Raw genomic sequence first — 14244 nt, 5'->3', positions numbered from 1 at the left:
AAAAGGAATGGACCCATCAGGATCCTACAATATACAGTTAGGTCCATAAATATTGGGACATCGACACAATTCTAACATTTTTGGCTCTATACACCACCACAATGGATTTGAAATGAAACGAACAAGATGTGCTTTAACTGCAGACTGTCAGCTTTAATTTGAGGGTATTTACATCCAAATCAGGTGAACGGTGTAGGAATTACAACAGTTTGCATATGTGCCTCCCACTTGTTAAGGGACCAAAAGTAATGGGACAGAATAATAATCATAAATCAAACTTTCACTTTTTAATACTTGGTTGCAAATCCTTTGCAGTCAATTACAGCCTGAAGTGTGGAACGCATAGACATCACCAGACGCTGGGTGTCATCCCTGGTGATGCTCTGCCAGGCCTCTACTGCAACTGTCTTCAGTTCCTGCTTGTTCTTGGGGCATTTTCCCTTCAGTTTTGTCTTCAGCAAGTGAAATGCTCAATCGGATTCAGGTCAGGTGATTGACTTGGCCATTGCAGAACATTCCACTTCTTTCCCTTAATAAACTCTTTGGTTGCGTTTGCAGTCTGCTTTGGGTCACTGTCCATCTGCACTGTGAAGCGGCGTCCAATGAGTTGTGAAGCATTTGGCTGAATATGAGCAGATAATATTCCCGAAACACTTCACAATTCATCCGGCTGCTTTTGTCAGCAGTCACATCATCAATAAATACAAGAGAAGCAGTTCCATTGGCAGCCATCCATGCCCACGCCATGACACTACCACCACCATGATCACTGATGAGGTGGTATGCTTGGGATCATGAGCAGTTCCTTCTCCATACTCTTCTCTTCCCATCACTCTGGTACAAGTTGATGTCGGTCTCATCTGTCCATAGGATGTTGTTCCAGAACTGTGAAGGATTTTTTAGATGTCATTTGGCAAACTCTAATCTGGCCTTCCTGTGTTTGAGGCTCACCAATGGTTTCCATCTTGTGGTGAACCCTCTGTATTCACTCTGGTGAAGTCTTCTCTTGATTGGTGACTTTGACACACATACACCTACCTCCTGGAGACTGTTCTTGATCTGGCCAACTGTTGTGAAGGGTGTTTTCTTCACCAGGGAAAGAATTCTTCGGTCATCCACCACAGTTGTTTTCCGTGGTCTTCCGGGTCTTTTGGTGTTGTTGAGCTCACCGATGCGTTCCTTCTTTTTAAGAATGTTCCAAACAGTTGTTTTGGCCACGCCTAATGTTTTTGCTATCTCTCTGATGGGTTTGTTTTGTTTTTTCAGCCTAATGATGGCCTCACTGATAGTGACAGCTCTTTGGATCTCATCTTGAGAGTTGACAGCAACAGATTCCAAATGCAAATAGCACACTTGAAATGAACTCTGGACCTTTTATCTGCTCATTGTAATTGGGATAATGAGGGAATAACACACACCTGGCCATGGAACAGCTGAGAAGCCAATTGTCCCATTACTTTTGGTTCCTTAACAATCGGGAGGCACATATGCAAACTGTTGTAATTCCTACACCGTTCACCTGATTTGGATGTAAATACCCTCAAATTAAAGTAGACAGTCTGCAGTTAAAGCACATCTTGTTCATTTCATTTCAAATCCATTGTGGTGGTGTATAGAGCCAAAAATGTTAGAATTGTGTCGATGTCCCAATATTTATGGACCTGACTGTAAATGACAAATGAAATCTTACCTCACAAATGGGCTTTCTCTGCTGTGCACTGGCAATGTATTGAAATGGGTAACAATATTAACATGATCACAATGGTACAGTTTAGTAAAAGAACTATCAACACAGTCAGGTACAAAGATCTTTTTATTAAAGTAATAATTTTTTTTATATTTTTATTTTTTGTTACAAAAAGCTAAGTGGCTCTGAGAGCAAAAAGTACAGTTACTGTATACCGTATGCTACAGTTCCTTCAGGCTGGTCCTAGACTTGACACTATTTGATCCACTTCTGTTTTAGGTATGTACTATGACTAGCGGCCTTAAAGAGTCATTCTATCCCTAGCACATTTTAAGCTATTTACACTTAAAAAAAAAAAAAAGATTACACTTGTCAATAAAAAAAGTAAAAAAAAAGTGACAAAAGTACCCTAACTTACAATCTCACAGAATGTGCAATACAAAGCCATTCTGAAAATTCACAAAACAAAAAAAAATTTGGGAAAATCAGTTGTCAAACTTGAGTAAAAGTGGCATGTTGTCTACTGAATTGGAGAACTGTGGAAGGATGGCTATGGTTTGGCAATATTCTTGGTCCCCATTTAAGGAATAAACATAAAATAAGGCACATACATTTCAATAAAGAACTAAAACACTGATATGTAATGTATAAAACTACAGACATCGTACAATGAAAAATCGAACAGCAAAGTAGTACCATATTAAGACTTAACATCATTGAAATCAAGCCTCTTTGGGAAATTATGTCTGCAGTGCTACATGAAGTCAAGTACTGAATCATTATGTCAAAAAAAAAAAGTACCATATACTTTGCACACAATAAAAATAATTATAAAAACAAAATACAAGTGGAGATTTCCCTTTCTACAAACAGACTGCCTTTTATTACATCAAGTTATAAGAAAAAAAAATGTCAGTGTTAATATAGGTCTGGCCCATACGGCCTATATATGTTTTACAGGGACTAAATAAGTCATGACTGGCCTTTTTAAACTTGGCATGACACGACATGATTGCCTTTGCGTAGATGCCCATTTTTAACATATTCCTATTATTTCCAAAATGAAAAAAAAAAAAGCAAAAAACAAAAAAATAATTATGTAAATAATAACAATACATTTAATAGACTAAGACATTTTATGTACTGTATTTTTGGCATGCTACCTTTAACATCAACCAGAACTGCAGCCTGGATATATTTACACTCTAGTGGTGCGTAATTACAACTGCATTACCTGCAAAACTGATAGAGGGATGAATGGGGAGGTCACAATAAGCCGTGATAAGCTGGTTTAAAATGGGAAGCTACGTTTTTCAATAGAATACATTTACACAAGATCAGTCACTTAAATGATTAAACCAAACAACTAAAGAGAATTAAGATAAAAAAAAAAAACATGTCAAACATGCACATACATCACACTATTACATCGCTTTACATTGAAGGGGAAGCATATAGACCCATACAGCATGAAAAACAAATGCATGGTTTTGAGCTGTCAATACTGATCCAAAACTGAAATGGAAGACTATTTCTCCCTACAACACTTTAGGGCTCGAGTCATTATTCCATAATGGAACATACTTGGAATGTATCCCTTTTAACTGGGATAAAAATTGCGTACATACATATAAAATTAGTTACTTTCATATTCATGTACAGTTCATTTCAGTCCTCTGATCTATTGCATAACAGCAAGAAACTTGCTTTCTTCTGCAAGCGAGGTTAGCAAAGAACTCATGTCCCCAATTGCCATGTTAGTGGTACTCACTGGCACGGTTGGGAATGTCAGAGACGCTCGGGGAGTTGTTAGACGTGATGAATTACGGGACAGGTTCTGGAAGATGCTTGGACTTAGAGCTCCTGAAATTAGACTGGCATGATCCCCATCATCTATGATGGCATCAAAATCAATCTGCACCCCATCTAAACTGCTGCCATCAATATTATTCACTGTACTTGTGACTTGGTTAACTCCTGGTGAGAGAAGCTCAGAAGCATTGGCATTATTATTGTCTTCCATTAAGCAGCTGCCTTCTGGGATAGACTGAGAGTTTGATTTCAATCTCTGCTGAGGGTATCCCACTGTCTGGTCATACAACTGACCTGAATAGTTCTGTGAATTTGCACAGTGTTGCTGTGGTGACATTTCCGTCTTTACACCATTAATTTTGTAAATTTGTTGGTTGTTGTCATTTACTTGATCTTGATATGATATACTTCGTTGTACATTTTGTTTGCCATTACCACCAGTGCTAAAGCATGCCAGGTGATTTCTGGACTGTGGATATTGTTGGTTACCATTGGGCTGTACTGATGGTGGGTAATTCTGGCCAGCTTCCACATTCTGACTGTTTTGACCCGAGACTATCTGATTAGATCGGTTGACTCCCAAGGAATTCATGCCATATATCATGTGTTCAGTTGCAAGCTGTTGCATATATTCCTGGTTTAGAAGATTTGGATTCTGTAACACTTGAGCTGCATCAGATAACTGCTCAGCAATGTGCATGGATGATACAAAGTTCTGAAGAGCACTGTTAATCTGGCTGTTACCTGCACACTTCTGCCCTCTGGTTACTGGGATGCAGGCTACTGGATATTGCTGGTCTTTGCTAGCCAGGGAACTAGTGTACAGATTATAATTATGCTGTATCATTTGAGAATTATTTTGTGCATTATGGTAGCCCCTTTGCTGTGGCTGTCCATTTTTTGGCATGTTTTGCTGCTGAACTCCCATATTACTACACATAACAAAAGGTCGAATTTGCTGTGCAGAAAAACGCTGCCCATATTTCATTCTAGATGGAGACTGATCTGCACTGCCTGAGCTAACTTCATTCCACTGTATTGGGAGGTCATTCTTGTTATTTAACTGGTCTAACTGCTCTCCATTGCGGACTTGATGATAAAACGAACCATTAGTCATATGGGAGTGGTCATAATTATTGCTCCTTGAAGAAGCTGCATTGTTTTGTGGTGTTTCTGGCTCCGTGGTTTGTGTGTTTTCATATAAACTTTGGTTTTGTGAATCAAGGTACTGAACCATATCATCTGGTAAGAAGTCTTCATCATCCAAATTCCCTTCGGCTTCCATGATCATGGCCTCTAGGGCCACATTTTCGCTAATGCTTGGAGGACACGGAGAATATACACTACGTGTATAATTTTGCAGAGCCAAGCTACGCCTATCAGAAATTGCAGACACATCATGGGAATTAATGCTGTTTAGACTGTTGAAACGTTGAACTCTACCAGTACATAGGTTAGAAGAGACCATTTTTACAGGATCACTTGCTCTACGCATAGTGTTCACTTGTAACTCGCTGGGAATTAAATGTCTTCTGCCAAAAGTGCTCATTCCACCATCACTACATCTTCTAGGAACACTGTGTGAAGAAAGTGGAGATAATCTACTGTCTCTTGTGTCACCCAATAATGCCATTCTTGTCTTTAGACTCATCATGTCCATGTTAGGTAAAGGTGTTGGTGGAGGACCACCTGTAGCAGCAGCATATTTGGCTTTTAACCTGTATTGCTGTGCTGGAGTGAGGCTAAGGAGGCTAGGCAGACCATCACACTGACTTGCTTCACTTGACCTTCTTGAGGCATCGGTAGAGATGGGATCATACGAATCTGCAACGCTGATGTTCTGAACCCTTCCTTCTGCTTGGGAAGCTTCACTTGATCTTCGGCTAGAAAAGCATGGAGAAATTCCAGAAGATCTTCGACTACTTAAGTATGCAGAGCTGATTGTACTAGTGTTGCTGTCCCTTCTATTGTTCAAAATATTCAATACTGTAATGTCAGAACTTGAAAACTCATTTCTGCTAGGAAGAATGGACATTGAGTCTCCAAAACTTAGGTTGCTGCCTGGCTGAAAACCTAGAGAGAGCAAATAAAGATCATGATTCATCAAATAGAAATATATCATATTTCAGTGTTTCATATTTCAAGTATCAGATTTTAAAATGATTCTGTGCAGTGTGGATGTATATACATATATGTGTGTGGGTGTGTATTTATCAGTTTTGGAGGGAATATTTGATTAAGTAAGCTCTCTCCAGGGCACAACATGAAAGCATAAATATATTTCTAACAACCCATGCAATCCATAGAGACCAAAACAAATAATTTCAGAAATTAACTTATGTGTAATAAAATGGAATGACACATTACCAACAATCCTTTGTTGGTAATGACAGCTTAAAGACACCTCCTGTATGGAGAAACTAGTTGCATGCATTGCTCAGGTGTGGTTTTGGCCCATTCTACCACACAAACAGTCTTCAAATCTTGAAGTTTCCGTGAACCTCTTCTGTGAATTCTGATCTTTAGTTCTTTCTATAGATTTTCTACTGGATTTAAGTCAGGTGATTGGCTGGGCCATTATAGCAGCTTTATTTTCTTTGAAACCAAGTCAGCTTCCTTGGCTTTTTGTTTGGGATCATTGTCTTGCTGAAATGTCCACCCTTGTTTCATCTTCATCATCCTGGTAGATGCAGCAGATTTTTTCAAGGATGTCTTGATATGAAGTTTGCCAGTGCCGTATGCTGAAAAATAGCCCCACACCATGATGTTCCCACCTCCAAACTTCACTGCTGGTATGATGTTTTTGGGGTGATGTGCAGTGTCTTTTGACCTCCAAACATGGTGTGTATTATGGCATCCACAGAGGTAAAATGTGGTCTCATCTGACCAGACTATATTCTCTCAGTATTTCAGAAGCCTGTCTAAATGTTGTGCAGGAAACTTTAATTGAGCTTCAACATGGAATGGAGTCTTGTGTGGTGAGCATACAGGCAATGGCGGTTGAGCGCATTACTTATATTCTTTGAAATAATTGCACCTGCTAATTCCAGGTCTTTCTGAAGCTTTCCACAAGTGGTCCTTGGCTCTTGGACAACTCTTCTGATAATTCTTTTCACTCCTATGTCAGAAATCTTGCAGGGAACACCTGGTTGTGGCCGGTTTATGGTGAAATGATGTTCTTTCCACTTCCGGATTATGGCCCAAATAGTGCTCACTGGAACATTCAGAAGTTTAGAAATCCTTCTGTAACCAATGCCATCAATATGTTTTGCAACAATACGGTTGTGAAGGTCTTGAGAAAACTCTTAGCTTTTACCCATCATGAGAGGTTTTTCGTGTGACACCTTGGTAATGAGACACTTTTTATAGGCCATCAGTTGAGACTGAACCAGCTGACATTAATTTGCACTGACAAGGGGCAGGATTGCTTTCTAATTACTGGTAAATTTCAGATGGTGTAATGGCTTTCCATGTATTTTTGCACCTCCCTTTCTTCATGTGTTCAATACCTTTCCCCTGTATCATTCCATTTTATAAGGGAGGGCTCTGTGGCGCAATGGACTTCTAGCTGGTGTAGTAATTCCATTTTATTACACGTGACTTCATTTCTGAGCGTATTTGTTTTGGTTTCTTTTTATGATGGATTGCATGGGTTGTTACCGACATGTGGAGAAAATTTAATGTCAATAGCACCTTTAGAATTATATTTACCTAGAAAAATTGTGACATGTTCAATACTTATTTTACCCGCTGTATATATAGAGTATATATATATATATATATATATACATATACAGTTTTGTTCAAAATAATAGCAGTCAGACATCACTAACCGGATCAATCACTGTTTTTGGTAGAAATAATATTTCTACATGGCAAATAATTTCCTAGCAGGTGTAGTAGAGTCATAGAAATCCAACAGACCCGACAGTCATGACATGCATGCTGCTGATTCTGTGTCATTGAATCACTCATTGAAAGGGGCGTGTTCAAAATAATAGCCGTGTGGAGTTCTATTAGTGAGGTCATTCATTCTTTGATAAACAGGTGGCAATTATTGCCCTTATTTAAGGAAGGAAGGCAGCAAATGTTGGACATGCTGGTTACAGTGCATTTCTCTCTGAAATTCTGAGGAAAATGGGTCGTTCCAGACATTGTTCAGAAGAACAGCGTACCTTGATTAAAAAGTTGATTGGAGAGGGGAAAACATATAAAGAAAATGCAGAAAATGATTGGCTGCTCAGCTAAAATGATCGTAAATGCGTTAAAATGGCAACCAAAACCTGAAAGACGTGGAAGAAAGCGAAAAACTACCATTGGAATGGATAGAAGAATAGCTGACATGGCGCGGACTCAGCCAACAATCAGCTCCAGGAAGATGAAAGAAGGTGTGATGTTCCCTGTGAGGACTGTTGCAATTAGAAGACGCCTATGTGAAGCCAAGCTATCTGCAAGAAGCCCCCGCAAAGTCCCACTGTTGGGAAAAAGACGTGCTGAAGAGGTTACAATCTGCCAAAGAGCACATTGACCAGCCTAAAGAGAAATGGCGCAACATTTTGTGGACTGATGAAAGTAAGATTGTTCTTTTTGGGTCTAGTGGCCGGAGACAGTTTGTCAGACGACCCCCAAACACTGAATTCAAGCCACAGTACACTGTGAGGACAGTGAAGCATGGTGGTGCAAGCATCATGATATGGGGATGTTTCTCATACTACGGTGTTGGGCCTATTTATCGCATACCAGGGATCATGGATCAGTTTGAATCCATCAGAATACTTGAAGAGGTCATGCTGCCTTATGCTGAAGAGGAAATGCCCTTGAAATGGGTGTTCCAACAAGACAACGACCCCAAACACACCAGTAAACGTGCAACATCTTGGTTCCAGACCAACAAGATGGACGTTATGGAGTGGCCAGCCCAATCCCCGGATCTTCATCCAATAGAAAACTTGTGGGGTGACATCAAAAATGCCGTTTCTGAGGCAAAACCAAGAAATAGAGAAGAACTCTATTGGAATGTCGTCCAATCATCCTGGGCTGGAATACCTGATCACAGGGGCCAGAAGTTGGGGGACTCCATGCAACACAGATGTACAGCAGTTCTCAGAAACAGTGCGACTACAACCAAATATTCATGAAGTCATTCAAAGGAAAGCAAAATCTTCAAACATTTCTCAGTTTATATAGTGAATGTTTGAGTTTGTAAAGAAGAATACAAACACTGCCATTTTTTTGAACCGTCTAATATTCACTTTTCTTCAATTTTTTTTAGAGGAACAACACAAATTTGATGTATTTTTCTTCATGTTGTGATTTGGAATAGAATGTGTCGTGTTCCCAATGCATTTGTGTGGATGGAAATAAAAGCTATTAGAAGGATTTTGAGCTTTATTCACGTTTTTCAACACACTGCTATTATTTTGAACACAACTGTATGTATACACACTAGATGCATCATGTTTCAATGATAAGTGCTATACAGTAATTCTAACCTTAATACCATAGCAGTTGCTGAGATTTTCAAAGCTCAACTTACCATTTCCAGTGATAGGTGGCAGAGATGGGGCCTTGGAAGGTGGTACAGGGTTCAGTCTTGGAAGTATACCATTAATCTGTTTGATTCTTTCTAATTTAACTTGTTCCATCCATTTAGTTCCTGTCATTATCCTCCTGCCTTGTAAACCAAGTCCTGTGGTTGCTGTGGAAATGGTAGAGTCCATGATTGGGGTATCATCCAGGGTGCTGAGGTCTCCAATGCTGCCTCCATTATTCAGAGTAAGCTCGATCCCACTGTTGGTATAGTTGCTGATGGGGGACTGCTCGCTGCTGCATGAAGACTTACCACCAGGGCTTGGCTGAGATGTCTGTCAGAAAATGTAAAATGAATGTCAAAGTAAAACAGTTAAACACAACACATTGCAGCACAAGTGTATAGCCAATATTTGAGCAACACTTAAAAAGGTTAAAAATACAATAATAATATTCTGTACTAACACCCTATACCCCACAAAACTGCCAGCATCTAGTACAACTGTATTTGCAAAAATTAACAACACAAACAATACCGCAGCTCTTTCTTAATTAAAAAAAAAAAACTACCGTATTTGCCGGCGTATAAGACAACTTTTTGACCCTTGAAAATCTTCTCAAAAGTCGGGGGTCATCTTATACGCCGGTACACATGTTAGGGGGGACTGCGGCATTAAGTACAGGGGTTTGCAGGGGCTGATGTCTCTTACCTGGATCCAGTCCCACGACGATCCGGTCCAGGAAGCGCGGCGTCTCCTTCAGTTCGGCCACTGGATGTTCGTGCGGCTGCTCGGCTCTGCCTCCTCACCGGTGATTGGCCGCCAGAACTGTAGCTCAGGAAAGGCACACAGGCGGCCAATCACCGGCGAGGGGGCGGAGCCGAGCGGCCCCGCGAAAATTGAGTGCCGGAGCAGCAGGTAAGTGTTCTGTGTAGAGGTGCTGCTGCAACCACATATGCTGGCTGCAGCAGCACCATACAAGAACAGGGTCAGCAAGTCTCAGTGGGAGGAATAGTGCCCCATCATTGGTGTCACTGATACCAATGATGGGGCACTATTCCTCCCACTGATACCAACGATGGGGCACTATTCCTCCCACTGACACCAACGATGGGGCACTATTCCTCCCCCCCACTGACACCAACGATGGGGCACTATTCCCCCCCCCCACTGACACCAACGATGGGGCACTATTCCACCCCCCACTGACACCAATGATGGGGCACTATTCCACCCCTCACTGACACCAATGATGGGACACCATTCCTCCCACTGACATCAATGATGGGGCACTATTCCTGCCACTGATACCAATGATGGGGCACCTATTCCCCCCACTGATACCAATGATGGGACACTATTCCTCCCACTGATACCAATGATGGGGCACTATTCCTGCCACTGATACCAATGATGGGGCACTATTCCTCCCACTGACACCAATGATGGAGCACTATTCCTCCCACTGATACCAATGATGGGGCACCTATTCCCCCCACTGATACCAATGATGGGACACTATTCCTCCCACTGATACCAATGATGGGGCACTATTCCTGCCACTGATACCAATGATGGGGCACTATTCCTCCCACTGATACCAATGATGGGGCACTATTCCTGCCACTGATACCAATGATGGGGCACTATTCCTCCCACTGACACCAATGATGGAGCACTATTCCTCCACTGATACTAATGATGGGGCACTATTCCTGCCACTAATGCCAATGATGGGGCACTATTCCTGCCACTAATACCAATGATGGGGCACTATTCCTCCCACTGACATCAATGATGGGGCACTATTCCTCCCACTGGTGTGCATTGGAAGAGGGGTAGTCTTATACGGCGAGTATAGCCCAAACACTACATTTTAGCAGGAAAAGTAGGGGGTCGTCTTATACGCCCAGTCGTCTTATACGCCGGCAAATACGGTATATCTATGTGGTATGAACCAACTCTATGAAATTATTTGTAGAAGCCTATGGTACAGATAGTCATAACTTTATCTAGTTGCCGACCGCAGATAGCCGAATGACGGCTGCACTGCGGCCGGCCAGTTCTGGGTGGACGTCATATGACGGCCTTCCAGAACGCGCTCTCCTGCGCGCCCCAGGGGGCGCGCACCCGGCGATCTCCGTGATCACTGTGTCCTACGGACACAGCTGATCACGTGATGTGGTAAAAGGCCAATCAGAGCGGCCTTTTACCACGTGATCAGCGGTGTCCAATGACACGCTGATCACAGGGAAATGCAAGTGCCGGTTCTCGGCTGCACTTTCCTCACGCTGTCAGATCGTGAGGAAAGTACTGCTGAGAACCGGCAGTTGTCAGAGTGAGGATCGGCACCGATCATCAGGGCACTGATGATCAGTGCACTGATGATCGGTGCCAGCAGTGCCACCCACAAGTTCCGCCCACCTGTGCCCAGCAGTGCGCCCACTAGCTCCGCCCACCTGTGCCCAGCAGATCACCCACCTGTGCCCAGCAGTGCACCCACCTGTGCCACTCTGCAGTGTCACACACCTGTGCCCAGAAGTGCCACCTACCTGTGCCCAGAAGTGCCACCCACCTGTGCCCACCCACCTGTGCCCACCAGTGCCACCCACCAGTGCTGCCCACCAGTGCCACCCACCAGTGCAGCCCAGCAGTTCTGCCAGTCAGTACCACCAGTCAGTGCCCAGTGGTTGTGCCAGTCAGTGCCGCCAGTCAGTGCCCAGCAGTGATGCCAGTCAGTGCCGTCTATCAGTACCCATCATCAGTGTCACCTATCAGTGCCGCCTATCAGTGCTGCATATTAGTGCCGCCTATCCGTGCCACCTCATTAGTGCTGCCTATCAGTGCCGCCTATCCGTGCCACCTCATTAGTACTGCCTATCAGTGCCCTTTAGTGCTGCCTATCAGTGCCCATCAGTGCCGCCTATCAGTGCCCATCAGTGCTGCCTCATCAACGCACATCAGTGAAGGAGAAAAATTACCTGTTTGAAAAATCTTATAATAGAAACAAAGAAACGTATTTTTTTTTTCAAATTTTTTGCACTTTTTTTATTTATAGCGCAAAACATAAAGCGCCCAGTGGCGATTAAATACCACCAAAAGAAAGCTCTATTTGTGAGAAAAAAATGATCAAAATTTCATATGGGTACAATGTTGCATGACCGCGCAATTGTCAAAGTGCGGCAGCGCTGAGAGCTGAAAATTGGCCTGGTAAATAAGGGGGTATAAGTGCCTGGTAGGCGAGGGGTTATATAATGGTAGGACAATCTGTGCTATAAGCGTGAAGGATTAACCATCTGGCGCCGACCACCTCCCGGCCCTTTAAGGGTTCTAAAAGCTGGGAGGCGGAGGCTGGCATTTGGCCATGTGACTGTAGTGATTGGCTGTTAGAGCTTTCTTATGATCGGAAAGCTTCCAATCGCAAGTATGGATCGGGAGCATACCAATCACTGCCGGCTACCTTGCTGGGAGCATGCAGGGACCGTAATTTCAGTGCGGTAAGTAGCTTTAATAGGGCCGCACATATGAGGCTGCTCGGCATTAAGACCCATACACCGAGCGGCTGCATATACAGGTGAAACTTGAAAAATTTGAATATGGTGCAAAAGTTCATTCATTTCAATTATGCAACTTAAAAGGTGAAACTAATATATGAGATAGACTCATTACATGCAAAGCAAGATAGTTCAAGCCGTGATTTGTCATCATTGTGATGATTATGGCTTACAGCTCATGAAAACCCCAAATCCACAATCTCAGAAAATGAGAATATTGTGAAAAGGTGCAATATTCTCAGCTCTAATGCAGGCCATAGAGGGGAAAAAAACGGCCGCTTTTAAAAAAAAAAAAAAAAAAAAAAAAAAATCGGTCGTTCAAGCGGCTGACGTTACCAGGAATGGTAAAAAAAAAAATCGGCCGATTTTCATCCCGTCTACAGCCAGCAAAAACTGTCCCTGCAGAGAGCTCCACTATTTCTTTGACAGTGCTTTGACATTTATAGCGGTTGCAACAATGTATCTATTTGTATCCATTTCGGATACAGATGTTTTTATTCGGAAACAAATAGATACATTGTTGCAACCGCTATAAATGTCAAAGCACTGTCAAAGAAATAGCGGAGCTCTCTGCAGGGACACTTTTTGCCGGACTGGAATTCTTCTTCATCCTCTTCTTCTTCCTCCTCTTCTTCTTCATCCTCTTCTTCTTCATCCTCCACTTCTTCATCATCCTCTTCTTCCTCTTCTTCATCCTCTTCTTCTTCATCATCCTCTTCTTCTTCATCATCCTCTTCTTCATCATCTTCTTCTTCTTCATCATCTTCTTCTTCTTCATCCTCTTTTTCTTCTTCATCCTCTTCTTCATACTCTTCTTCTTCTTCATCCTCTTCTTCTTCTTCATCCTCTTTTTCTTCTTCATCCACTTCTTCTTCTTCATCCACTTCTTCTTCTTCATCCTCTTCTTCTTCTTCATCCTCTTCTTCTTCTTCATCATCCTCTTCTTCTTCATCATCCTCTTCTTCATCATCCTCTTCTTCTTCATCATCCTCTTCTTCATCCTCTTCTTCTTTTTGTCTTCCTCTTGCAGGTCACTGCTCATGCGCAGATTTTTTATCGGTAAAAAGATCGGCCGATTTGCCCATAATTGCCGCGAAAATTGGGCAATCGGCAAAATCAGCCGATCTTTTTCCAACTTTACCGATAAAAAAAATCTGCCAAAATACCGAAAAACGGCCGAACAATTAACCCACTAACGATCCGAAAATCGGCCGATTTTCGACCCATCTATGGCCTGCATAAGTGTCCCACTCTAATCAGCTCATTCAGCCATAACACCTGCAAAGGGTTCCTGAGCCTTTAAATGGTCTCTCAGTCTGGTTCAGTAGGAATCACAATCATGGGAAAGACTGCTGACCTGACACCATCACTGACACCCTCCATAAGGAGGGAAAGCCTCAAAAGTTAATTGCAAAAGAAGTTGGATGTTCCCAAAGTGATGTATCAAAGCACATTAATAGAAAGTTATGTGGAAGGGAAAAGTGTGGAAGAAAAAGATGCACAAGCAGCAGGGATGACCGCAGCCTGGAGAGGATTGTCAGGAAAAGGCCATTCAAAAGTGTTGGGGACTTTCACAAGGAGAGGACTGAGGCTGGATGCTGTATGGTTGCGGCTGGCATCAAAAGGTTAATTGTACATAGTTGGTTCATTATTTTATTTGCTC

General features: G+C 42.4%; 1 protein-coding gene across 3 annotated transcripts in view; it reads right to left on the bottom strand.

Annotated features, from left to right (window-relative positions):
* Positions 1–1795: 1795 nt before the first annotated feature.
* The window catches only part of GLI3 (GLI family zinc finger 3), a 487507-nt gene continuing 475058 nt past the window's right edge, over positions 1796–14244 (bottom strand). For all 3 annotated transcript variants that reach the window (XM_089691206.1, XM_089691208.1, XM_089691207.1), the window contains exons 14-15: positions 9036–9363; positions 1796–5572 (exon numbers count right to left, since the gene is read on the bottom strand). In XM_089691206.1, coding sequence (XP_089547332.1) covers positions 3369–5572; positions 9036–9363 — 2532 coding nt within the window. In that variant the 3' untranslated portion in view covers positions 1796–3368. The remainder of the gene's footprint in view (positions 5573–9035; positions 9364–14244) is intronic.

Source organism: Staurois parvus, unplaced genomic scaffold (genome assembly GCF_062004578.1).
Source record: "Staurois parvus isolate SC_StPar_1 unplaced genomic scaffold, SC_StPar_1.0 ptg000554l, whole genome shotgun sequence".
Classification (NCBI taxonomy): Eukaryota; Metazoa; Chordata; class Amphibia; order Anura; family Ranidae; genus Staurois; species Staurois parvus.
Note: the sequence above shows the minus strand (reverse complement) of the source record. Positions and strands in the feature narration are given on the sequence as shown.